Consider the following 27,999-nt stretch of genomic DNA (forward strand, 5'->3'; position numbering starts at 1 on the left):
CCGGTCTGCCCCTACTTTGTGCATCAGTGGCTTCCTCTCATGTGGCCACCGCTCAAATGTCCCTCCCCAAGAGAGGTCTTCCTTGGACGCTATCTAAAATAAATCCCAACGCCCCCATCTTATGCCCAAACACCCCCCCGTTTCGTCACTTCAAAGCTTTTTTATATAGGAGAAGGTGCTGGAAGGTTTGTTTGTTCCTCTAGGTCCAGTCTACGTCCTTCTCCACCCCCTTCTGTGCTCAGGAAGGTTGGTCTTTACGCACTACAGTAGTGAGGTCCCTGGAGCTCAGGCCGCAAGTCGGATTCAGCCATGGGGGGGTTCACACAGGTAGTCAGAGGCAGGGGGAGACCGAGCCAGAGTATTGATTTCCCCGGTGTCCTCCCTGCTGAACTCCTTGGTTCACCTTGAAGCTGCTCATGCCACTGGAAATAGTCCTTTGTGAAATTCTCCTAATTATTCAGGCTGTCCCATCTCTTCTGTGGTGTATATGCGTTTGTGCGTGTATGTCCTATTGCACACTCTCTAAAAGTATGTTAAGTATCTACATTTCTGTTCGCTCTCTCTATAGGAATATAAACTTCACAAGGGAAGGCATCCTGCCTGCCTTTTTCAGGACTGTGCCTCAGTGCCTAACACCATGCTCAGCCTGGAATAGGTGCTTATAAATATTTTTTGAATGTATAAATTCTGTTTATTTAAAAATTGTATCACAGGAAGGCCACATATTGCTCATGGATCATGTCCCGTGTATCTCTTGGGGTGACCATCTTTATCTAAGTTATTTCAGCTCCCTGGCAACAAAGTTTTCCGAGTTCATGCTTTTCTCCCTTAACCTCTTTGCTCTGGAAGCTGCAACAATGTGTTACAAATGAGTTATTCTCTGGAATGAATTTAGCTGTAAACCCCCTTCTGTTACCGGTTAATAAAATCTAGGAAATTGCCTCCAAACAGCCAGAAATATATTGTGGGAAAATGAGAAGACAGTTGAGAAATAAGGATTTGAGTTTTCAACATTTATGTTTGCTTTCACTCCTAATAAATATTTAAGTTAAATTGAATTTAAGTTAACTTGATGACTATTTAAGTTTAATAGTCATCTGTTTATAGCAGTGCTTTCCACAGATTTTTAGTTAAGAATCTTTGGCTCTTAACCAAAATGCATTAAAAACACACACACGCACACATACACCTTTCTTCTTCTACTATAAATTTATAACTCTACATTCACTTATGTAATTGTTGCAGGAAGTCTATTTCAGTTGTTTTTCTTTTGTAGAAAAACAGATGGGAAAAGATTCATTTGCATTTGGAATTTACTTGGTAAATTTTACAGAATAAATTAGAAATTATGGTAGGCAAAATAATGGCCCTCCAAAGATGTCCATGTCCTAATGCCTGTGACCTGTGATTGTATTATCTTGTATGGGAAACGAGACTTAATGTTGCAGATGGTTGCTAATCAGTTGACCTTAAAATAGAGAGATTATCTTGGATTTTCTGGGCAGGCCCAGTGTAATCACGAAGGACTTTAAAAGTGGAAGAGAGATGCCGAACAGGGCATTAGAGTGACGTAATGTAAGGAAATTCAACTCACCATTGCTGGCTTTGAAGATCGGGGAAGGGGCTGCAAGCCAAAGGATGCAGGAGGCCTCTGGAAGCTTGGACAGGCCCCTGGAAGAAAAGACAGGAAAATGGATTCTCACTGAGGGCTTCCAAAGGAATGCCACCCTCACACTTTGATGTTAGCTCAGTGAGACCGTCAAAATTCTGATTTACAGAACTGGAAGGTGATGAATTTGTGTTGTTTTAAGGCACCAATTCTGTTATAGCAGCATAGGAAACTAATGAAGAAACATAACTATCTTCTCTCTTCTAAAGGGGCAGCCCTATTGTCTCTCTCTTCTCCACTAGAGAGTTTTACTTTTGTATGAAATTCAATTGTGCAAACATGAGTATACGAGTCACTTGGGTACGTTTTTTTGGGTTTTCATGAAGGCATTTGTTTAAAAAACAAGTCTATATTACATTCCAAGTATTTCTATCAAAATGGGAGGTGCCCATAAATTACATTAGATGTAATCTTTCAATTCCCAGCTCTTTTGCAAGAAGCAAAGGAGAAAAAAAGGAATATTCAAGTACCTAAAAATGTGTTGAATGTCAAAATAATATAGATGCGCCCCTCTTGTTTTCCCACCCAGCAGAGTCGGTGAGCTGCGGTGCAAGGGGTTAATATCCATGAATAAGAGTAGATCTAAATCGTGAGGGAAATAGTTGATCCCTGGAGTACTGCATTATTTTCAAATTACATTTTCCTGCTTCTTGCTCTCTTGCTTCCATGGTGTGAAGGGAGCTTGCCCACCTCGACATGTTCCGGCGAGCTTAGACGCTTCGAGGGAGCCAAATGACTCAGTCCCTGGACCATTACCAATGTTTTCAGGATTGAATCCTGCTCTTATTTCCTGAGGAACAATGTTTAACTGGCCTTGGTGGCATTGTATCAACTGACATCACCCTTTCATTGCAGATATGTCACGTTAGACAACCACTAGTATGGAGGGTAGTGAAACACGATTATGGAGACTGCTGTGTGTTTTCCATGTCCTTGGCCAAGGGGAAGGTCCATATCATAAGGATATGTCGATTTTGAGCCCTCCCAATCCGACCTCAAAAATGCAGAAACAGGTTAAATTACATCTATAAACTAGCTATAGAGCAACCCAGTAGGTCTGTCCCTCTGAAAAGTACATCATTCTATTGCCATGTGTTTCATGTAACCCCCATGACTCAGATAACGCTTGAAACACACCATGCTAGGTTCACACTGGAAGTAAATTTGTTTCCTCCTGTGATTACCAATGTCTATACAATGAATTATGGAACTCAAAATAAGTATCCTCATACTATTGCTTAAGTATTTTGAAAGTTAATATCTGCATGGAAGATGATGAAGTCATGAGCCCAGTGGCCTCTGAATTGGCAAGATTTCTGTGAAGGAGCTCTTTCCCAAACTTGTTTTCAGTATCAGGAGAGCAAGAGTGGATCACGGTCCTTTACAGAACTGTCCACCCAGGCGTGATCTCATGAAGTCATTGGTTGTCCTCAAAATACTCAGCTTCTTTACATGAAAAACAACGGCTGCCTTTATTAAATTAAAAAAGGCAAAAGCCTCTCATCTCTTTCATACCTATGAGAATGGAGGCTGAGGACCCTCACGAAGGCCTCATGAGGCTAATTCCTGGGGAATGAAGGCGATTGGCCTGCAGGGACCTTGATGGAGATGCGGAGAAGAAAGCACAATGGGAAACCTTTCACAATGCTATAGAGTTCTTTGGATTTTCCTGAAAAGAGAATGCAGTTTTCTGGCTGAGGGGCACAAATTCTTCTCCTTTATGGGTACATTAGTAGAAGAATATGGGGTAGCATCATCTCTAAGTAGAAACCAAGATGGGGAAACCAAGACAGCAGAATTTGTGAAACATACATCAAATGGGGGCTCTGATCAGAATCAGACTGTGAGATGGAAGGCCAGGGACTGTCACCTTGAAGAGGGTTCTTGAAGATGTCTACAATGTACATTGAACTAATTTCATACAGGTCCTCCGTGGTTGGTTTTCTTTTCTTGGTCCTGTTCTGAAGCCCGCGTACGAGTTCTTTGAGTTTTAAGGGTGCTGTGGACTGAATGTTTGTGTCCCCCTAAAATTTCTATGTGGAAACCTAATCCCCAATGTGATGGTATTAGGGGGTGGGGGCTTTGGGCGGTGTAGACCTTATGAAAGGGATTAGTGCCCTTGTGAAAGAGACCCCAGAAAGCTCTCTTGCCCTTTCTGCAATATGAGGACATAGCAAGAAGATGGCTGGCTGCATGCGAACTAGGAAGTGGATATTCACCAGATACCAAACCCACTGGCTCCTTGCTCTTGGACTTCTTGCCCCAGAACTGTGAGAAATAAATATTTGTTGTTTAAGTCGCCCCACTTATGGTATTTTGGTTATAGCATCCCGAACATGCTAAGACCATAAGACCGAGGGCATCATCTTCTGTTCCTGGCGTTTAAGCTGTGATGGCAGCTTTAAAACAGATAAAGTTGGCTCTGTCCATGTCACCTTGTTTTGGGGCCTCACCTTTTGGCTCACCACATGCTTTAGGCACATTCTTCATAGTTAAGACATTGACTAAGCACCTTGGATAACACATGGTGGGGAGCTGGTCATTCTGTCTCCAACAGTCAAAGCACTGCCCTTTTCATCAGAGTAACACTTGGTTCCAGGCAAAGTACTAGGCATTTTCCAAGTATTATTTTATTACTTTCCTGACATGTTCTTAGAAAGAAGCCCAGCAAATGTCCCAGCAATTTGACCAGCATTGTCCTGGATGACCGGACTTTGTATCTGTCTGCAAAGGTACTGGGGAAGGCTAATGTGTACATTGTTTAAGCTAAAGTTGGATTTGGAAATGACCAGGATGGTGTAATGTTGTGTTCAATATTTGTGCCACATCAGATGACTTCAGATTCTCAGGCCAAAATGAGATGTCCAGGCTGACAGAATGACCTCTGCATAGCCCAAATAAAGGGGTAAACAGAAAAATAACAATAATCCTCCCCAGTCTAGCTACATTTAGCTTTATATCATCTTCCTTAAGCTGAAGCATGTTCTAGAAGGGTTCAAAGTGTGGTCACGTAGATCTTAACAGGTCAAGGCCTTTGGGGGTGAGACTCCGCAAATCTAACCCTTTGACAGCACTCCCGGGAACACCCACTCACAGGAAAGTTTTTAAACCACTGTTCAGGAGGGTTAACATCTCAAACTCTGGTGCCAAGGGTTCCTCCCTTCTTTATTTTTCTCCCCTCTCTTCTTCGCTTCCCGTCCCATGTGTTTCATTTCTTTTGTGATTTCATCTCTTCTTGTTTTCTCCCATATTTTCTGCCAAAGTTTACTTTTCTCCACATGTCAGGGAGAATCAAGATAAGGACAATTAAATCCAATGCAGTTAGGTAGTTAGGTTTAATTACACGGAAAAAAATGTATTCATCAGACTTTCCTGTAGAACGAGATATTTATTTAGAAAACTTCCTTGGCAAGTGCTTGGGATATAAGCCGAGGCCTTCACAGGCCTTGATAGGATCAGCGAGGCTCTGCAGGGGGCAGGGAGAGGAATGTGTTTATTGCTGCTCAGGAGAGGAGGGGAGAGAAGCCAGAGGGAGGGGCTGGAAGTAGGGGCAACACCAGTAAGATAGGAAGGTGGGGGCTTACACACCGCGCTCCCACCATGCCCAGCACCCTCCCCAACTTTAAATAAAGTGTAACCAAATGCTCACGTAATGAGTGAGTGGAGTTTCTGAGTCAATCAAGAGGGAGGGAGGGAGGGAGGGAGGGAGGGACGGAGGGAGGGAGGGAGGGAGGGAGGGAGGGAGGGAGGGAGGGAGGGAGGGAGGGAGGGAGGGAGTTTGTTTGAAGCTGTCTGTTCTGGGCTGCCTTCCTGAATGTACTAATGGTAGAATTCAAAACTCTGCCTTGGGATTTCCTTGGGATGGCTTGACTTCTCATATAAGTTATATAGATTTCAATGGGGTTGCAGTGGTTCCCAAGAAGTAGACAGTTATCCCCACATTAGCTGAAACTGAAGATCAAGGGAAAGTCCTTGTGACCTCTTGTTGAGAAGATGCCACAACAATTGGTGATGCTGTAAACTGGAAAAAAAAAGCAACATCATCGAAAAGCCCAGTGTACTCGAAAGCCATATCAATGGCACAAGAGGGAATGTTAGTGTCTTGAGAGGTTGATTTGTAACTTCTGCTCATGTGGGCAATTGGATGTTCCAGAGGATGTTGATCTGGAGCAACAGAGAGAAGACAACTGGTCTGAGTTCATCCTCGCCTGCAGAGGCCTTCCTTGCAATGTGCGTGCACATGGTTGGGACTTGGGGAGATGACATGGGTGGTGGCACCAAGCGGAGAGAAGGCATATGGCCATGGGGCCTCACTCCAGAGCAAGACCCGCATGGGCTGAAAAAGCCACCAAACATGAACAATCATAGTGTCATTCGTGTCAGAACTAAAGCTTTGCCTTTGAAATGCTTTGAGGGATTTATCAAAGCTGGAAAATCTATCACTTCAAATCTGTAAGCATTTTTTTCTGATAAATACATGGCTACTCCATTGGATACTATTATCTTGCCTGAGAAAAATTACCTGGAGGGACCCTTCAGTGGTACATAAATTAAACAAGTACCACCAGTGTTCTTGAGGAAATCTTGTGAAGAACCAGGAAGCTGAAGTCAGATTTAGAAAGAAAAATTTGGTAACTTCAAACGGAATGTTTGGTTGAGCCGTAGTTCTGCTTCTATTGTTAGTACTTTTGTTGAGGGGCTGAAGTACTTCTTGTTTCCACTGAAGCTCAGTCTGAGCTGTGCTGATGAGCATGGCTTGTCCTTATTGATCTAAGTGTATTTTTGTTAAAGGGTATGAAACAGATGAGGACAGGTGCATGGCCATCCTGGGCAAAGACCGGCCGAGACCGTTATGTTGATAAGCTGCGGGCAAGTTCTTGAATATTCAGTGGTCAGGCTTGGAGAACTGTCTGGGCGGCAGACTATTGCTTTGTGATCTATTATTTGAGGTGAGGAGCGGGCGAGGGTGGGAGGATGGGGCCAGGGGTGCGTGCTTTGGAAGTGAACTGAAAGTATCCATCATGCTGGGATGAGGTCAGCACTAGGACAGAGACGGAAGCTTGGTCTGGGTCCCATGGTGGTGAGGCATGGACACGGGGAGCGAGACACGCCTGCTGTCCTTCCCCAGAGGGAAACGTCAAGGCAGCTCTGTGCAGGCGTCATGAGGAAGGGTCTGGGCCTGCGCCTCTAAGCAGGGCCACAGTCTGTTTCCATTGAGAGAGTCTTGCTGCATTTCGCTTACAGCCAAAACTACAGTCACATCTTCCCCCAAACAGAACAGAGCAAAAACAAGCAACAGCAATAACAACGGCAACGTTCTAACTGTGTAGATAGGAGACTCCGTGGGAAGGGAGGGCAGCCGGAGCCTGGGATCAGCCCCGCCCAAGGAGGGTGAACAGAGGTCTTGGGGAAGCACAAGAGAAGGGAGATGAAGCAGCGGCCACGCGGATGCTGAGGGCTCGGGCCAGCGCTCCTGCGACGCAGCCAGCAGCGGAGGCCCCACGCGTGTCCGCTCCCTGGCTCGGTGACCTCACCAGGCTTCTAAGCTGGTGAAGCTAATGCACCATACAAATTACAGCAACAACCATGCCGGCGATATCTAATAACATGACAGCAGGAATACCACAACTGCTCTCTTCAAAACAGATACCACGAAGGACGTGCTGGTCCTAAGAACTTAAACTCTTGTAAAAGGCTTCTCCCACTGCCCTTGTCTCATCCTTCAGACTTGACTATTCCCTCCAAATGAGTCATTCCAATAGGAATGTTAATGCCTTTGACATGTGTCAACATTACCCCGAAAAAAAGATGTTGGATTGTTTTATTGGCACACACAGCACAAAGAAAACTGACAATGCACGTGTTTGTCTGGGCCTGACACTTACAAGGCAAAGTCCAACCTAATGTCTCATGGAACCCTTACATCAGCCCAGGGAAGGACTCTGCCCCCCACCTATGCTCCGGCCACCCTTCCTTTTAGTTAAAAAACGTGCTCTTGATAGATCTGGGCTGCTTTCTTTTTCGAACCAAAAACACCCGTGGAAGCTTAACGACATGCACTAGATATTAACAGTATGAAAATAAAGTATCTACAGTAACATGCAATTGGGAGTATAGAGATGACACGGGATAACGCGTGTAAAAATGTAGGTGTTACTAAAATAATTGCAGCTTTCTGACATTTCAGTTTTTAGTTGGTGATAGATCTCAGCCATTGCTCATGTCATGTTTGCTTCCTCATACCCCATTCGCCTTTCATCAACACCTCCACGATATGGTGCCCCATATTAATGTTTGCCATCGAGCTCCCTGGCTTTGCCTCTTCTCACTGGGGTGTGACTGATCCAGAACATTCCAAAGGGTAACATAAATGTGGGGCTGTTATCTGACTTGTGCCTTTTCAGCTCGTTTTCTGTCATCCCAAAGAGCATTCTAAAAATTACATAGGCTTAGATATTGTTCCACTCAAGCTTTCAGGGTAGGAGTTGTCTAATAATATTTTTGATATATGTGTGCAATAATTCTTGATATGAACAGAAAATAAAGAAGACCCTGAGGGATTTACAGTCTGGAGGTTGGGGGGATAGCTGAGGAAAAGTTTTCAGATGATTCTGAACTTGGGTGGGCAGACCTTGTTCAAACCAAAAGAGATGGCAAATCTCAGTAGACTAATTGGCTTCTCTCTCAGATCTCCCCATGTGCTCCATCCAGCCAGGGTATTTTATATCTCCTTTCCCAGGACAGGTTCTGTGTTCCTCCCAATTCACATGGGAGCTTGGCAAGGTGCTCAGATTAGGTGTTCCCTTGTTCATTAGACTTTATGTGTGAGAGAGAATTTGGTACCAGCCTGGAGGACTTGGCTAAGGGGAAGGTGAGGTCTGGCTTTTCTGGAACTTCAAGCAAGTTGTACCAAGGAGAAAAGGCTGCCACGCTGAAATGAAAGGAGGCTGCAGATCGCAGTGTGTTCATGCTGTGTGCATTGACGTGCAAGAGTGGTCTACAGCTCTCGGAGATCTGGTGAGGTCAAACCCAACCAAGTTTCCACAGTGAAGACTTGAGCCTCTAAGGTGCCAACAGGAGGGTACTCACAACAAGGCCCACTAAAACTTGGCCATGAAAGTTATCGATGGGCGTACCTCATAAAACATTAAGTTCAGGCTCATTTCAATTAAGCCTCTCAGAGCCTCAGGTGCTTGTCCAAAGCTTACCTGAGACTGAACTCTTGGAAACAACTGAGTTTGCTGAGTCCTGTAAGAACTTGTTTCCCCATGAGGAGTTTGGCAATGAGAACCCCCCCCCCAAATCCCCATCTCCACTCCAGCCTAAAAATATCCCATCTAAAGAAAACTAGGTTCCAAACATTTATAAACCATAGGTATTTTGGGTTTCAGGGGGTTGGTTGAGATCTCAAAAATTATCTTTCTGTCCCAGAAAAAGATATCTAATAATACAGAATTGTAATTTCTCCATTAGACAGAAAATCAGTGAAGGGCGTTGCCCAAAATATGGTTTTCTCTTTTCTATTCTAGGTTGAAAACTGTGGGTTGGACTGAGTTAGATTTGGGGGTTAGGTCAAATGGAGTTGGCTTCCCCTAACTTAGGTCATTAAAAGCCTTTATCTAATATATTTAATAACAATGATAATGACAACAATAACTGACACCAAGTGGAACCCTTATTCTATACCAGCGCTGTGCCGAGCATTTCATAAGTGATTATCTCATTTTATCCTCACGGACTAGGTACTGTGATTATATCGACATTGTATGGACAAGAGAAACAGGCTATGGGAGGTTCCATTATTTGTCTTGATTCACTGTTATTAAGTGGCAGGAACTGAACTTGGGTCTCTCCAGTTACATAGCCCATGCTCCCAAGCATTTTGCTAGATAAATCCCTGCTGAGATAGTTTTCACAAGAAAGAACAAAGCTCTCATCTAAATACATGAATCTGGTTCTGTTAATAAGATAATGGGCATGAAAATACTTTTAGAGCTGTGAAGCCTCACAGAAAGGTTAAGAATTAATTATTACAAAGAAAGAAATTCTATAGTGTGGGAGGGAAAGCGGAAAAGGGAAAGTGGGACAGATATTGATCATGGAATTAAAAGAACTATATCTTGAAAACATATCAATGTAATGATTATGAATTTGTAAAATGTAAGTATTCAAGGGCTGGGAGAAATATGGAGAAAAAGGGGAAAAGATTAATTTGTGGGGAGGTGTAAAATTAGGGACAGATCTTTTCTTTCTATAATTTAGATTTCCGTTAAGTCATTTGTGTAAATTAAAGAGGCACATGCATGAATCCATTTTGAGAAGTGGTCATTCAGGACTATTCAGTGGTTAACCACAGCCCTCCAAGACAGTCTTGGCATGTCAAGGCTTTGTCACTGACAGTATTTGGAGGGAGCTTAGATATTACATGGAAAATGTCTGTATTCTTCCACAAGGCCACACTCTCGGACATCACCCTGGTCAAAAGGAAAATCATGGATTGGGAGAGGAAGAAGAATGCAAAGTTTTGGCCTTGACTTAAAAAAGGCTGCAGGTTGCCCAGCTGGTGTGGCTCAGCAGTTGAGCATCGACCTAGGATCCAGGAGATCGTGGTTCAATTCCCATCAGGGCACATGCCCGGGTTGCAGACTCGATTGCCAGGAGGGGGCGTGCAGGAGGCAGCCGATCAATGACTCTCTCATCATTGATGTTTCTCTCTCTCTCTCTCCCTTCCTCCCTCTGAAATCAATAAAGACACATACACATTCCCCCCACCCCCAAAAAAGGCTACAGGTTCCTCTACTTGTTTTAGAAATGCTAGTAGCAATGGATCTAAAATTTACATGTGCATAAGAATCACCTGGAGACCCTTGGAACCTGTAGGTTCTCAGATTCATTCTTAGACACTGTGACTCAGAAGTCCAATGGGGCCAGAGACTCTGCATGTTAATCTGCCTATTTTCACAGGCTCCTATGGCTTGTTAATGGGGGGGGGGGGACAACATTCTCTGCAATTATAATTTCTCTCCTTTTATACTTTAATAATATTTATTTTTATGAATATAAAAAAGAGCATATCAATTTATTCAGAGAATATTTATTGAGTTCTGTCTAAGGCTGTGTGTTAGGTAGGGGAGGGGAGTGGGGTTTGGCACTGAACACAGCACAGTCCCTGCCTTCGGGAAGCGTGTACTTTAGAGGACGCAGCGACAGTGACACATAGCAAATAAACAACTAAATCCGTAGGGTGTCAGACAGTGAACATTGGCGTGCAGCAGAATAAAGCCAGGTAAGAAAAATAAAGAGGGGAAAGTAACTAATCTATGCGTTAGTTATAAATATACGTACATATTAATGTGTACATACTTTTGAAACCACTGAACACAGTGAAAAGAATATAAAATATCACCCATACTCCTATTACATAGAGATAACCACTGTTAAAAGTCTGTCCTATTTTCTTTCAAACTTTTTTCTGTGTATTGAATTGGGATCAGATCCTATCCACTTTCTTAGTGTAACCTGCTTTTTTTTCCCCCCTCAACATGCCACAATAATTCTCCCATGTCATTAACATGACTTTATATTTAAAGGTTTGCTAAGTGCCATTGTAGGAATGCACAATTGATTTAGCTATTTCCTCTGTCCTTGGTCATTTAGATTATTTCCCATTTTTCACCAATATAAATATGACACTGATGCTCATTCTTACCTATAAATCTTTGCATGGATATCTAATATATATATATATATATATATATATATATATATATATTTTTAGCAAAAATGTGTGTGTTTTTTAATGTTTTCTTGAAGGAGATGCTAAATTGTCCCTGAAGCAGGGTGGAGACTCGGCCATCTTATCCCCCAGGGTGTACTAAGCTCCCTAAAGAGTTCTGTTCTGGGTTTGCATTTCATTTGCCCCCATCTTGAGGGCCCAGTTCTCCCAGGTCTGGGACTATGTATGTGCCACTCCCCAGTGTGACATTCTAAAAGGACCCTCCCTGTCTATACAGTAGAGTACAGTGTCTCTGACCACATGGATACCTTCCCCAGAATCTGAAGGGGTGACCTTCATCCCTTCCCCCCGTCTTTGCTTGATGAGTTTTAATCTATTCCTGGCCTCTCAGGGCCCCCCTCCAGGATGCTGTAATCACCGCACTAACCTGTGTTCACATTTCCCATTATCGAGCACAAATCCCCCGTGCATAACAGAGCCCGGCTGCTTCCTAATGGCCCCACCTCCCAACTTCTAATGGCCCCAGCTCCCAACTTCTAATGGCCCCGTCCTCATTTCTCCCAAGGGCCAGCTCTTTTTGCTAGTGTTTTAAGATTCCTGGTCCAGACGAAATCTCCCCCATGATGTCCATCCGGCCAAATTGAAGGTGATACAGGCAGTGAGACAGCGAGACGGGTGTGTCTGAGTCAATAGGACAGAGGAACCTCTCAGGGCTATCCATCTTCTGTCTCCTCCAGTGACATCCAACTGCCCCGCTCCTTGTCTGCGATTAGGGGATGAGAGATGACATCCCTAATTGCTAGTGCCATGCCACGAAGAGGGGGTGGATGCTGGTACTCCGAGCACAGCCCTCCCTTCCAGGCCTGACAACTACTTCCTTGGAGATGCTGCTTCTTTCTTTGTGGGTAAAACCCATTCAAATGTGGACATCCCCTTTTGCGATTCGTCATGTGGGAAATTTAACTTCTGGAGGAAATATTAGCAAGGACAAAAAAGGCTCTTCTGGAGTCGATCCATATCAGGGCTTGAGCTGTCTGTGCTGTGCCTCACTCAAGAAAGAGGCCCTCACCCACTCTTGACCTCAACTGCAGCTTCCTCAAAATGGATAAAACGTTGTGCTGATGTAGAAAATGAGGGTCAGAAGTGATTACCAAGCATGCTGCAAGCACAAACATAATGATTGTTTTAAAAAAGGAAAATACTATAAGCAGTGGACAATGCCAGCATCTCCATTTTTATTTTTTTTTTGGTTCCTATAAAGCCACCTGGGGATCAAGTTTTCCATTTCTCCCTTCCTTGTTCAAGGTGAGAGATCATCATGTGCTTCCACAGCCAACTGCTAAGTATGTGGGTTTTATGTTTGGCACCAATTTCTCGGAAGAGAGAGGGGTGGGTGGTTAGGGAGTAGAAGAAACAAGAAGAAAAAAAAAGCTCTTCAGTTGCAAATTCAAGAAGTTATCTCTGAACTTGGATTTAATTGTTAACCAGTAATTAAATTATTAAAACAAAGAAGAGTCTTCTGTCCAAATCTCCAAAGGATTCCCAAGGAGCAGACTGGAGCCTCTTTGAGTGACAATAATACAAGCCAAGGGATGGACATTCCCAATAGGCACAGGTGGCTCTAACTGCCCCTTGTAACTTCTGCTCACTTTCTCTGGGGTGCTTCTAGCATTCCTGCCTCACTCAGGTTTGAAAAAAGAGTCAATTCATTGGCCCAACAAATATGACAGGGCTCTCACTTCCTTCCAGGAATTCTTGTGGTGCCTGGGGTTTAGAGGGGAGCAACTGAGAGAAAGTTCCTCCCTTCACAGAGCTTTCTTTCTAGTGGAGTAAAGGCAGATCATCAACTGGTAAAGAATTAAAAAAACAAAAGCCAGCAGCACTTTCAGGGCCTGAGCAGTGCTTACAGGAAATTAACAGGGAAGGGTGATTAAATGTTAGTGGTGGGAGCAACTGACGGAGACAATGTCCTCATCTCCATTTCCCATTCCATTCACAGGAGCCAGGAGCCAGAGGGAATATTTTGAAGGGGAGATGTAATCATGCATAATCATGGGGACTTGACATTTCATTACTGGTCCTTTAAACATTGTCTTTTTCCCTCCACTAGACTGTAAATGTCATGAAAGCAGGAACAGAACTGCTGTGTGAACATCCTCCCAGTGTTCCCATAGTAGGAGCTCAATAAATAGTTGTTGAATAGATGAGTGGAAGGATGGATGGATGGATGGATGGATGGATGGATGGACAGATGGACGAACTAAGAAAGACTTTGAGGAAGCTGCTGTGATTGACACTTACGATAGGTGCAAGCTAATTGGTGTCCATCAGGGAAGCACCCAAGAGGAAGGGCAACAAGAATATAGGATGCCTGGAGTTGGAAAGCTGACTCCAGATGCTCTGAAAAATGGCAACTCCATATCCCTTCATCACCAACCCAGGCATTAAAGCCTGTAAAGGTGAACCTGACAGCCTCATTTTGATAGTATTAAGTCAAGAAGAGTTTCCAATGGAAGACCACTGAGTAGAATGGATGACTCAATTAATGTCATAATTCAGGCTCCTGTGAACATAGGAGAGATTGTAGGGAGCAATGGGAGCATAGCCCTCAAGGACTTTTGGACACTTAGATTATGATCTTCATTATGAAGTTATTCTGGGTTCTTCCTTTATGTGCAGGGCTGATACCACCTCTAAGTCAGGAGCTTTGCTGATATTACACCTGATTCTGTTTATGCCTACTGCCTTTGTTTAAACACTGAATCAGTATCTTTCCTAAAAAGGTAATGTTTTCTGTTTGGGCCAATTGGAAGTCTTGAAGGTGAAAGCTTTTTAGGATAATCCAGATCTGAAATTCAACCTGGCTTCATCCAAAAAGCAGTGAATTTCCTATTAGGGAAGAAATTCAAGTTGAGGGTGGATATATCAGGGGTGTTCCAGATCAAACACTGTGTAAGAATTAACAAAAAAAGATAGTTGCTCTGAAATACTAATCAAACCTGATCTTTTGTGAGCCAGTGACATAAAACATTCATTCTGTGTGCTGTCAAAGAATACTTTATCGTAGTCTGCATCCATGACACACACTTGGAGTCAGGATCCAAGGGTTTTCTGGGCCTTGATTTTCTCATTTGCAGAAAGGGGTTGAAAAGTTCTATCTCCCAGAGTTGTTGTAAGGGTTCTCAGGGGGTAATACTTAGGAAATACCAGGCTTCTACTCAGCATGTAATAAATCTTGGTGGCATTTGAATCTGAACTCTTCAGTTCACAGACACTGAAAGTTTAACATTTCTTAATAATATAAGCTACACTGGGAGAAGGCAGAAATCAGTAGGGCTCCAATGTTCCCACTCCCTGATTATGGAAGCAGTGAAAAATGTGTTGATTTTATCCCTTTGGTGAGCTGTACACCCACCTAGCAAGACCAGGCCTAAACATATGGTCCCAATTTCTTGTCTTAGGGGAAAGATCAAGGTTTTTGGAGAAGGTGATTTTCACCAGCCTCAATAAAAAGTAACTTCCCATCTATAAAAAGTGGATTGAACTACAGCAGTCTCTGCTAATTGTACTCAGTGGACACGTGGACGTCAGACCCAACAGAGGACATTTGCCCATGCTGGTTCTTCTTCCTGTCGGCTCTCATCCCCAACACTATGTCCATCCATGTAACCTCAGCTCAAGCATCACATCATCCATGAAGCCTGTTTTGATGGCTCCAAACAATTTTCAGTCCCTTTGTCACGCTCTGTGATTATGTCATGCATCCACGTCTCCTTTGTAACATGGATAACAGTAAGTCTGATAGCTGGATGGGGTCTGGGTAATAATGCTTCTCCCACTTTATTGCAATGGGGTGGGGGGAATACCCAGTGTCTAGCACAGAGGCAGAGCATACTCCAAGGGAATTACTGTGGAAGAGAGAAAGGAGCTTGCAGGGTTCTTGGCTAAAAAGAATACCGAAAGGAGAGACAAAGCATTGTGCAGGTAGGTAGGTGTCTCACCGAATGGACAAAGCTTGGCAGGGAGTAGAGGTTGAAACAGGAGGGGTTTAGGTTAGTGTTCAGGAAGAAAGCTACTTTGCAAACATTCTCAAAAGCCAGGGCTGCCTAAAAAAGATAGTAAGACACTGGAGGCAACAACTATTCATTTTATCAGCCTCTACAAACAATAATCTGATTTGCTCCAATCCCGATTTTTCTTTTCCATAGGTTTTAAAGAAAAGTTGTAGAAAATAAACTTTATGGTGAAAGATTATAAGCAGGGTTTCAGCTAGGCTTTTTAAGCTAGGGGGATTTAAGGAAGGAGACAGTACTATCTTTCTGGGACAGAGGGAGTCTCTAGGGATGGGTGGAGCTAGAAAGACTCTCACCAGCTGGGTAATACTGGTTATGGAGTTCAAAGGCATCTCCTTTAAGTCATCAGAAAAAGAAACATCCCTTAGGCTTCTTCTTTGTTATGAAAGATGTACGTATGCCCAGGTCCTCTGCAGAGGGAAGAGAGAAGGCTAGTTGGGGCCTTTCTGCTGAGCCTATTAGGCAACAGCAGATTGAGTACAGACACGCTTCCCTCTGGTGCCAGGTTCAGAACAAGGGCTAGGATGGTAGGCAGCCCTCTGCCAAGTAGAAACCAGCCTTGCCAGCAGATGCTCCTCTACCAGTCAACCCTGCTCCCAGCTCAGGGGCCACTTCTCAGGAAGTCTCCAAACAAAAAGTAGAATATATTTCATTTCTCACTGACTTTTCTTTCTTTTTTTGCTTCTGGACTTCCCAAACCCTACATTTTGTTGTTTTAAATTCATAATGTTTAGGCAACAGGCATTCTTGGAGAGCAGGGAAGCTAGCTAGGGAGGAGGCAAATCTTGGGTCTGCCACTCTGCTATTGTGACTCTGGGCCAGGTGCACCGCTTCTCTGCGCCTAATTGTCCTCACCTGTAAATAGGGTTAATTTCGCTGCCATATTGACCACCATAGTGGTGAAGCCGTAAACAAGATGAATCGGAAGGAAGATCCACATAACATGCAAGTGTTAAAACTAGTGATGGGCTAGGAGAAGCCTGGGGTCATAAACACGCCCATTGGGAGCTGTGCTGGGACAGGGTACAGCCCGGTGGGGGGCATGAACTCCACTGAGACACGTGCACAGATGGGGGACCTACGAACACATGGGCTATCTTAGAGTTGTGCAACAACACAGGGATATGGAGAGAAACAAGGGTTCTGGAGCCAGAGGCATACTCAGGTTCAAGTCCTGCTTCTGCCTGTAGACCTGCAGCAAGCATGCCACTCACTGCTCTGTGCCTCGGTTTACCCATCCACAACAAGCTTGAAATAGAATACAGCATGGCAATTGCTCAGCACAGTGTCTGGTACGGCAGATGACAGTTATTATTATCAATGTGACTGTGTGTACAATAGTTTTGATTAATCCAAAGTACCCAATGCCGCATACATCTCACTTCTCTGTCTCGCAGAAACTTTCCCTCCTGGGCACTTTTCCAGGCTCTAAACGGAGGCCCTGCTTCTTCCATGCAAATGCTCCAGCCTGTGGGCTGGGGGGTGTAGGAGGTAGGAGGGCTGCTGCTTTTGCAAGTGACTCAGAGGCTGGTTATTGGTCAGGGGCGAAGAACGGAGGCCGGAGAAGCTGCAGGTGCTCTCGCCCAAGTTCACCGAGTTGACAGAGTTATTAAAACCTGAACCGCACACAGGGAGCAGGAAGGAGAAATCCTAATAGAGCCGCCCGCGCGCCCCGCCCTGTACCTTCGGGCTGTGCAAAGCCAGCAGGGCCCAGCCGGGAGCGGAGAACTAGTCTGACAGGTGCAACTCCGCAGACGCCCGGCCTCGGGCGAGGCGCAGGTGTGGGTCCGGCTCAGGCGGCGCCCCCAACTCCGTCCCGGCCCCTCGTTGGAAAACAAAACAGAACAACAACACCAAAAACAAAACCCAAAAACGCGGCAGAGGCGCGCTGCAGCCGCAACGGAGCCGGGGAAGGGGAGGAGCCCGCCGCCCCTCGCTCGCTCGCCATTGGTCCGTCCGCGTAGCAACAGCGGCGGGCGGACCAATAGGAGGCGCGGAGCCGCCGGCAGGCTCCGGGAACCGGGCTGCCAGAAAGTTCCCCGTCCCTGCCGAGCAAGCAAAGCCGGGCTTTTCAAACTTCCCGCTGCTAAGTGTTTCTTCTTTCTCTTTCTCTCTCCCCTCCCCCCTTTCCCTTTGCAACTTGTCTTCGCTCTCCCCTGAACCGGTGACCATTTGCAAACCCCATTGACAAGGGCTTCACTTTGAATATCTTATGTGTGTGTTTTGTTTGTTGGAACAGATTTGCAGACCTGTGCCCAAAGGAAGGGCAGTGTGAGCACCTGTTGGGGGCCCCCAAGGGTTTAGATGTCTGATTGCATTTAATATTACTTGTAATTCTGGGAAGTGGGTCGCCCTGTCACCATTTACTAGATGGGAAGTTGAAATTCAGAATGACCCATGGAAGTGTCCAAAGTGACTCTGTTTAGTAGTATGCGGTCCAGCAGGATTCAAACCAGGCTGGTCTGATCTTACAGACCCCTTGGTTTCCACGATGCCACCCACGTTCACAGCACATCCCGGGGTGATATATCCTATAAGCTGCAAGACACGGATCCAGGCTCACTATGAGTTGCCGAGCTGGATGGCTTCCTGGAGTGTGACCCCCGCAAGCACACCGGGCAGGCCTTGCGTGCAGAAAATCTCACACTAGGTTTCTTGCTCTGCTGTTGCTGTTTTGAAATTCCTAATATGTTTTGAAGAAGAGGCCCTGTGTTTTTATGTTGCACTGGGCCTGCAAATTATCTAGCCATCCCTGCATCCAGGTATGAGGCTTCTAGGACAATTATGAGGACAGCTTATTAAAATGCCCCAGAAGAATGCATATTTTGGGAACTTAAGACCTCAAGTAAAGAAGGCTTGTAAGTCTCTCTCTCTCCCTCTCTTTTTCTCTCTCTCTCTCTCTCACACACACAAAGACTTCTGCACACACCCTGAGGATTAGTCAGTTTTATGACACTGTAACTGTAATTTGAATCCCCAGTCTATTAAATGGGAGTGTATATATTTATGGCTGTGTTTATGTGTGTGTGCGTGCGCCTGTGCGTGCTAGCAGGAGAGGGCATAGGGGATTGGGGAATTTACAACACACAGACGCAGCCCTGATTACCCACCCTGTTCTTTCCCTTTGGAGACATTACAGGGGATTTGAACCAGGTCCTGTTTTTATGAAATACATACTTGGGAGGTTTGGAGTGGCCGTAAACGCTGGTCTGTGTGAGAGTGAGGTTGGGGCGGTGCTGGGTCCCCTAGGAGGAGACAAGCCTTGAATACACTGTCCAGCGAGCCTGGCAGAAAAACCCCCACATATTCGTGCATCTGTTTAACCCCCAAATCCGAGTCTTCTTTCCTGGAAAAGGGAGGCCTTGTTTTTAGTTCTCTGGATTGTGTTGACTTTACTCTCTGAGTGAAGAGATTATCAGTGCATCGCTAATGGTGGGGAAGTCTGGAATAAATGAGAAGAAAGTCTGGAAGTTTCTCTGACGCTTATTCTACGAACCAAGATGTAAATTCAATATCATAGGGGTTCTAAGGGAGTTGGAGATGGCCAGTAACTTTGGTGCACTTTGTTTTATGTGTAGGAAACTGAGGCCCAGAGAAGTAAGCCAAGTTTAGCAGCTGGGTGGTAGTATGTTTGGGTTAGAACCTACTTCTCCTGACTCCATCCCAGGCCTCTTTCTTGCTTTCATTTCTGAATGAATAGAAACATGCCATGAAGCATAACCTAATCAATTTGTATGGGAAGAGGTTGTGGATTTAATGACTAACAATATGAGGTCAAAGGGAAAGGTCATCAACATTTGTTAGTGCTTCGTATTTGCCCCTGCTTTGCCTACATGGGCTCATTTAATTAAATATTCAGGGCAACGTTGAGAGAATGTAGGTAATGTTATTTTTGTTTAACAGATGGGAAAAGTGAGGCACAGAGTCCTAGTTAACTTACCTAGGGTCTCTCAACTAGTAAATGGATTAGCCAAGATATGAATTTTAAATTTAGTTCTTCTTAATCCCTGCATAGCAGATTAAATTATTCAAATCATTATGGCTCCATGGTGGCTCGTTTTAAATGACTCAGTGGAATGCAAAACTTACAACTATAAAAACAGCCCAAGATGTGTGACCTAGTAAACCTGCATTGGTAGCACTGTAGGTCCCCAAAAAGATATGTTTAAGTCCTAACCCTCAGAACCCATGAAGGTGACTTTATTTGAAAACAGGTCTTTGCAGATGTAAGTAAGTTAAGAATCACAAGATGAGATGATCCTGGATTTGGGGTAGATCCTAAATCCCACAATAAGCATCCTTATGAGAAGAGGAGAGGACATGGAGTGAGGAAGGCCATGTGAAGAGGGAGGCAAAGATTGGAGTGATGTATTTACAAACCAGGGGGCACCAAGGATTGCTGGCAACCACCAAAAGCTAGGAGAGAGACAGGGAACACCTAAGGAGCCCCAAAAAGCAACCAAAACTACCTACACCTTGGCTTCAGATCACTGGTCTCCAGAACTGTGAAAGAATAAATTTCTGTTCTGTTAGGCCAACTAGTGTGTGGCAGTCTACTATGGCAGCCCTAAGACACCCATACAAGTGCTGAACTTTTTTACCGTACTGAAAAAGTAAAGAGACACAAGCATTAAAATAGTATTTAAAAAATTCCAAGCATAAATTGCCTGTAGGAAAATGTATTTGAAGAAATAATAAAAAATTAGATTCATGTGTCTGTATATCAACAAATAGTTCATGAAGAGCAATCAATACTTATGTATATAATGCAGAAAGATTTAGTTAATTTGATCACCTGACAAATGACTGGTTGGATATTAACATAGATGTATGTCTCTAAGAGAGGAAGGGATATTGCTGAAAGCTTAAAACCTTTATGTAGAGAGGGTGTCCCACTTCTACCCTGGGTATGGGAAGCTGGACAGAGTATTATTTCTGCCCTAACAACAAGAAAAAGCAGATGAACTAACTTTTCCCAGATCCACGAGAAGCTACAGGGCAAGCCAGCCCAATTTCCAAGTGAACACAGGCCTCTCTCCAAGGGGAGTTGAGATGGGAGCACAGGTTTTCCACATGGGAGGTCATGGGAAGAAGCAACACTAGGAATCATCTTAAAGTTTTCAGGGATTGCTCAAGATTGAGAGTATGGAACCAGTAGGAACCATAGACGCAACGGGAGCCCTCACTCACAAGCAGCATTTTTAACATGGACTTCCACAAGATGCTCACAAGTAAGACCAGGGGCAAGCAAGAGACCATCGTGAGCCTCCTTTGGGGGTGCAGAAGAAATTGACACAAGCAGTGCGTTACTTGGTGTCTCCAAGTCTAAAGGGCTAGTGGGTTGGTCTCTCTCCATTATCTAAGCTTGGAGGCTTGGTGGATGATCTGATAAGCCGGACTTAGCAAAAGTAGGACTCAAACTGTTCCAGGTGAGCATACAAATGCCTACGACATACCGTTTTTCCTGGTCCCTGCATTTTTCATTGGAGTCTGCCATTGGTAGTTTTCATTTATCATGGAATTGGTGTCTTAGGTATCTTTCAGTTGCAAGAAAGAAAACCCACTTGATCTAGAAAATATAAAGATATGTATAATAACACATAGAACATAGTATAAAGAATTAAGGAGTATCTCATTTATTTGTGGTTAGGACAGGCACCTGGCCTCATGAATTTGGAACCAAGAATAGAAAGAGAGCTTTGGGTATCTGAACATATCTTTCTCCCTCTATTTCCTTCTCTTACCCTCTCTGTTTCTTCTCATGACTTCTCTTCGCTCAGTGGGTCCGCACCAGGTGTTCACCCTCCCCGCCCCGAGTCACCATGCATTGGCATAAACATGACCATCCCAAATCTACTTCATATGTTCTTACACAGGACACCATCTGCAACCAAGTGACACCCCTTCCAGTATCCCAGGTGAGAGAATGTGACTGATCCAATTTGATTAGATGTTTGCCACTGGACCATTAAACTCTACAGGGGAGTGAGTTCAACTGACCAGTCTTACGAGAAATGGACCCACCTTTCAGAAACAGTGCTTGACCTGCCCTCAAGACTGTACAGCCCAGTATTTCCCAAATCTCTCCCTGAGGATAAGAATCACCTGGGGCACTTGTATACAGCCTCCAAGGTCCCAAAGTAGATCTGGTTGATTACAATTGCAACGATGGCTCTTGGCTGCACATGGGAGCCACCCAGGGAGCTCTCAAGCTACTGATGCCTGGATCCCACACCGAGTTTCTGATAGAATTGGTCTGGGAGACAGCTTGGTCAACAGCAATTTTAAAGCTCCCTGGTTGAATCTAATGTGAAACTGAGGTAGAGATCCATGAGAAGGACTTGGGAAGCAGTGTTGAGTAAGCATCACGGGTGATTCTTACCATCGGAGGAGTTTGAAAACACTCCTGCAAGTTATATTCTCTGTAGAAAGAAGAGAACAGACACTCTGACAGGTTCTATAAGAAGAGACTGTGCTAGGGAAGCCGGTGTTCACATAGAGGTCACCGAAAACCAGGCTCACTTGGTATAATTTGAGCACTTTCTGGGAAACAGAATTTTGAGTGGTGGGTTGAAGAGAAAAATAGCCAGGACCTTGGAACCCCTTAGAGTTAATGCCATCACTCCTCCATCCCCCCATTTCGTGCTTATTGGTCATCTAGTATAGACTAGAAACCACACTAGTAAAAGGGCGGTGGACCCAGTGGTGACACATCGGGATCCTACGGTAGTTAAAATGCCTTCGGCAGCCTTAAATGACTGAGCAAAGTCTTTACTGAATTAAAATAAACCGGATGGTGTATTTGCATCCTGACCCTTTTCATCACACTTATTCTTTCTCGGAGAAAGCTTCCACGTAAGGGCAGCACAATCCACTGAAATCCCGATTTAGAAACACTTAGCTGCCCTTGTCAACAATGAGTCCCATGATATTTTTAGCATCTTACCAGAATTCAAACAAACAAACAAACAAGCAAAATCTCTACACAATGGGGCAATCTTCCAGAGGGAAAATTATAGCTTTCTGGCCAAATTTTACGGATGGATTTCTAACCATTAACCGTTGGCTGCAAGAATACACAAATTTCTAAGTCACCTCTGGGCAGAGAGAAGTTGTGTGGATCTTGCGTCCCTTCCTCCCTCCCACCCTCCTCTTCCCCTTTCCTGTTCATACTCCGGTTCTCCCAACACTAAGTCATGTTTAATTTCAGCACGTCCAGCACTCTGATCCTTCCTGATGGTTCTTTTCTACTGGAAACATGTAAAAACGAAAGTGACTTTTCCAAATCAAGCTTCCCTTTGCCAGGCCATTCCTGAGCTCCTGGTTTTACTTCATATGCATGAGATTTCATTTTCTCCCTCTCCATCATCCAAATCCAAACATCCATAATTTCACAGGCTGCCAAACCATGTTTGATCAGAAGAGTGCTGCTGGATCTGGGCTGTGCAGACTAGAAAGAAGGCAGGGGAGGGACACTCACAGTCTGGGGTAACCCAAGTTCCAGGTGTCTTGAAAACATGCCCCTATCCATCTCTTTAAACCTCCCAGTGCCCTGTGAGCTGATATGTTGCCCCATTTTATAGGTGCAGAAATTGATCCCTGCAGGATTTTAATCTCAGGACTTGGGAAAGCATTGGACGACTGGAGGTGGCTAACCAGAGTAATCATTTTCACTTGCATTTATAAGAGGATTTGGGGCCTCACTTTCATGTTGGTGTGATTGGGTGTGGGGGGAGGACAGGCCAGCATCTAAGCATTTTATTGAGTATAAACCAAATCAAAGCTCCCATCTGACCCCTTACACTTCTGCTGTCTGGAATGGCTTGGGGTGGGGCACATCAAAGACTGATGCCACAGCAGAGTTTTCCTCTCCTTTTTTATAAGTGTCTTACAGGAACAGATCCTCCTGCCCTGTGTATTGGAATGCTAAGTAAGTGGGAACGAGCCTGGTGGCTCCAGGATGCAGCTCAGTGTGCACAGCTGAATGAAATCGAGCGTCCTCAGCAAACGTGGGCATTTTTGCAATGCTCTGTTCACAGGGGCCTATGCCCTGTTTGGGGTGTCCAAGTCATCGAGCATTGCCCCAGTTCCCCAGAGGACATTCTGTTTCTAGGAAGAAGCTGAAGAAAAATCATCCATGTTCAGAGGGAGAGGGTTACTACTCTTTTTGTTTGTTGGAGGGAGCATTTCACACTCGGGGCTATATTTTCTTGTGTGTGTGTGTGTGTGTGTGTGTGTGTGTGGTGTGAACAGGGGTGTGTGGGAACCACACAGCATCATATTCAACTATATCATTAGAAATGGTCAGATTCCTCAGGGACCACCTTCCTCCTTCCCCCTCCCAGAGAAATTCTAGCACCTTCTGAATGGATTAAGCAAAACAAAAGAAAACAAACAAAGGAACAAAACAAACCTCAGTGTGGTGAGGAAAGGGGGTGGGGGGAGGTAGAAGAGGGTAGAGGGGGGATAAATGGTGACAGAAGGAGACTTAACTTGGGGAGGAGAGCACACAATACAACCTACAGGTGACATTACAGAATTGTATGCCTGAAACCTGTATAATTTTATTAACAATGCCACTCCAATAAATTCAATAAAAAATTTTTAAAAAGGAACCCGTTTTATGTTTATGGAGGAGGGGTATGGGTGATGTATTTAAAATTTTCCACTAAATAGTAAATAGTGTTTGCCAAAGTTCCTATCATGAACAATGACATTATATATATATATATATATATATATATATATATATGCATGTACTTACACATATATGACTATGTACACATATATATGACATATATATAATTGAATGAATTCAGTCTTTCTTTTTCTTCATACTTAAAATTAAGCCAGAAAAGTTTTGATTTGCAAAATACTACTTATAATTTCAGCACCTCTTGCTCCCTGCGAATATCCTGCATGGCCCTCCTTTTTCTCCAACCCCCCTCCCTTCTCGTTGCTTTTGGATTCTGCCCTTCAAAACCCCAAGAGCACCCCTTCTAGATACGGAGCAAAATGTTTTTTTGTTTTTGCAATTTCTCCACTGGGCAGACTCTTGCTGAGTGTGTGGGATGCCCCAGCTCGGGTGTGAGGTTTGACGAAGCCGCCGACAGGTAAACGCGCTCACCAAAGAGGCTGCCCCTGTGGTTGCTTAAGAAAAACGTGTGTAGCCTCCGGGTCGCAGCTGCTCGCCCTTTGCTTTCCTAAATGCTGGACTGAGGCTTGCTTTTCCTCACAGGCCTGGGATGAGGCAGAAAGAGAGGCCTGCAGGCTCAGGGGAGGGACCCAGGACCGTGTGCCACAGAGACTCGGTGTGTGAGCACCATCCTTCTAGACCCTTCTTCCTGGTCTGATAGGGATTTGTATCTCCCTCCTGCCCTTCACCGCTTACACTCTTGGTCCCTATGACAGATCACAGCTCTGGTTCCCAGGAGCGGGGTGGCCTCCCTGACTTCTCCAGGCGACTGTAAGCCTCCCGAAGGCAGGCCCTCCTCCGAGCACAGGGCCCGGCACAGCGGAACCGCATTCATTGCAATCAATGAACCAATATCAATGAACCAATGTACATTATTATTATATTCAGATTTCCTTGTGTGTTGTTTTCTTTTTCACCTAGTGTTCCTTTTCTATTCCAGAAAATTCCATCAAGGACACCACATTTAATCATCATGTCTCCTTGGGCTCCTCTTGACTGTGACAATCTCTCAGACTTCCCTTGCTGGAATTTGTCTGATGTTTTTCTCATGATTAGACTGGTGTTAGGGATTTGGCGGAGGATGACCATCGAGGTAAAGTGCCATTCTCATCACATCGTGTCATATCACACACAGTACAAACTCTCGGGGTGACTTATCGCTGTTGATGTTGACCTTGATGACCTGGCTGAAGTAGGGTGTGTCAGGCCTCTGCGCCCTACAGGTCACCACACAGTTTACTCTTGCTCAGTCCTTCCCGTACCATACTCTTTGGAAGAGAGTCACTATTTCACATGTATGTTTGCTCTCTAATGTGAACGCAATGATGCGCTTCCTCCAGGGTATGTATTGCAATAGCTTTGTGGCCCTATGTGTGCATATCTCCATATACAGAGAGTGGACTCTCCATATAACTTTAATACTCTATAAACTGTATAAAACACAAAGACCTATGAGCAAGATTACTTGTGTGCGTGTGTGTGTGTGTGTGTGTGTGTTGGGACATCTGAATTCCATGCAAGAAAAACTTAATATATTTATTTCTATAACATTAAAAAAAAAAGTGTAGCCACCATGCAGAGGACTATTTCTTCTAGAAGTAGAGAGTATATAGCTAAGGAAAGGTTGGCATGGGTGATGTAATCACGATTGCAACCACTAAGGTGTATCAGGCATTTAGCAGGACCAGTTGTTGTGCCAAGGATTTTACATCCATTTTATTTGATTTCATATCAACCTTTGACATAGCTGTGTGGCCTTGGACCATTTACTTAACCTCTGTATCCCTCTGTTTCCTCGTCTGGCATATGGAGAAACAGCTACGTCAAGTAGTGCATGGAAAAAACGAGATCCTATGTGTGGGGGTATCAGAGGGCTTCATAACTTGCCCACGGTCACTCAAATAATCAACGGCAGAGCCATGGCTCAAATCCATGTGCGATTCGTGCCAAATCCCTGCTTGTGAGCACCGCACTATATGCCACACGTCCTCCCAGGTAAGGTATCACCTGGTTTGAACAATTCTGGGAGACAGAGTGGAAGAGAGGCCTGCCGACCCAGAGGGGCAGTTTCCCATTTTCCCCTCTCACCACCTAATTTTCAGGTAGGATTAGCTAGAGCATTAGAAGCCTCTGTGGAATAGGTTTTTCATGAGCTTTCTTTTTTGTGTCTTCCCAGAGGAACATTCTAGAGCATTCCAAGACCCTGGTGATAAAGTTGCTTTATTTTCTTCCCTCCTCGAAGCTGGGTTAATGGGGCCACATTACAGGAAACCCATCTGTTTCTTTCCTCGCTGGATGAGCTGTTGGCCAGCCCTCAAATACACCCCACCCCCCCAATCCCTGTGTGTATGGCATATTTCTGCCTCTACTTTTGTCTTTGGGAGCCACAACCACTGAGCATGAGCCTAAGTAGATGTATTCTGAAATTAAAATTAGCAATAGAAAATCCAAACTACTACCACCGCCCCTTGCCTACTGTGTGGCTTTATCATGCTGACTAACTTTAATTTCACCAAACTTTCTAGAAAGAAAATCACTCTTTACCTTTAGCTGCTCAGAAGTATGACATAGACTTTTGGAAGCCACAGTTAAAAAAAAAGAGAGAGAGAAGTGTCTTGAACAATTGGCTGAAAGGAGAAAAAATGCAACTGTTAAAGCTTTGTGCTGAAAAGTAGGAATAGTGATTATTAGAGAAGACTCTGGGCACCAAGTTCCCCCTCAGAAGCCCTAAGAAGTAGGAGTCCCTTCTCTCTTTTGGATGATCTCAAGGTGTCTTGAGTTGTAAATACAAACTGGTTTTAATTGGCTTCCAGAGTGGCCTGGCAACCCAAGACCAGGGCTGGTCACAGATCTTTATTTCCCCCAACCACGGGGAGGGAAATGAAGGCAGGGTGACTGGGTGCTTAATCAGCAGGCGAAGTCAAGCCTTTTATTTTTTGTAGGCCGCAGTCAACAGAAAGTTATTGCTTAATTAACCCCTCTGAATGAATACCTGATAATTAATAAACCCATGAAGTATACCCTAAGGCTTTAAGCTGAAGAAGGCTTCCTCTCTTCAAGTGGAAAAGAGAAAAAAAATTCATGCTGAACTAATGGGAAAAAATTCCCGTAGAAGGCAAAGCAATTAGGATTAGTGAATTCCATTTCATTTAAAGTTCTAAGATAGAGAAGCCATTTATCTAACAAATTAATAATAGGAGTGACTTGCCTAATATAGTAACGAGTCCTTATATTTTATTAGTGGAAATCCAAACTGAGTAATTTAATGATAGACAAGCTTCCATATATATAATTTTTTGTTACACTTTTTAAAGTAATGTCACTGCACGCAGATAGTTTTAGATTTATGCATCTTTTCTAAATTAGTCCCCACTTTAGTTTGGAATGGTACATTTAATATTACAGCTCTAGAAAATCAATATTTTTTAGTGTTTTCTTTCATTTTAAAGAGTTTTATCATCTGGCTAATTGTGTCAGCATAGGAAAAGAGGAAAGTTGATAAGGTGGCTCATCTTTCACAGGTATTATTAAATTTGCCATGGACTATAAATGGGGACCACTGGGGGACTGTCGAATGGGTCATGGGGGAACTGGGAGGTAGGGCAGAAAGGAAGGAATTAACTTAGAGCCACAAAACTAATCATTCTCTTTAAATTGAGAGAAAATAGGAGTTATGTCCTCAAAAAGTATTTATGATAGTGATATCATGACAGAGCCATATGCTCGAGCTTTTCATGGAGCCTCTGGGATTTTGCTTGGGGACCAAGACAGGTGATCGGGCGCTGAGAACACTGTCCCTCCGACCCTCTCTCTGTCTGAGGGATTC

The 27,999-nt window shown here is 44.2% G+C and overlaps 1 protein-coding gene across 2 annotated transcripts in view; it reads right to left on the minus strand.

Annotated features, from left to right (window-relative positions):
- LOC308547363 (uncharacterized protein) overlaps nt 1-27,999 on the minus strand; it is a 645,955-nt gene that overhangs the window by 84,229 nt on the left and 533,727 nt on the right. Inside the window, exons 1-2 of one of the 2 annotated variants that reach the window (XR_013997504.1) lie at nt 17,162-17,365; nt 1,595-1,671 (exon numbers count right to left, since the gene is read on the minus strand). Coding sequence is in view for 1 of the 2 variants with exons in the window: in XM_081117608.1 (XP_080973734.1) it covers nt 1,595-1,671 (77 nt within the window). In the remaining variant the exon portion in view is untranslated. Of the gene's footprint in view, nt 1-1,594; nt 1,672-17,161; nt 17,366-27,999 lie in introns of those variants that run through there. The other variant, XM_081117608.1, reaches the window with a different exon arrangement.

This window comes from Miniopterus schreibersii, assembly GCF_964146895.1.
Source record: "Miniopterus schreibersii genome assembly, chromosome: 18".
Taxonomy (NCBI): Eukaryota; Metazoa; Chordata; class Mammalia; order Chiroptera; family Miniopteridae; genus Miniopterus; species Miniopterus schreibersii.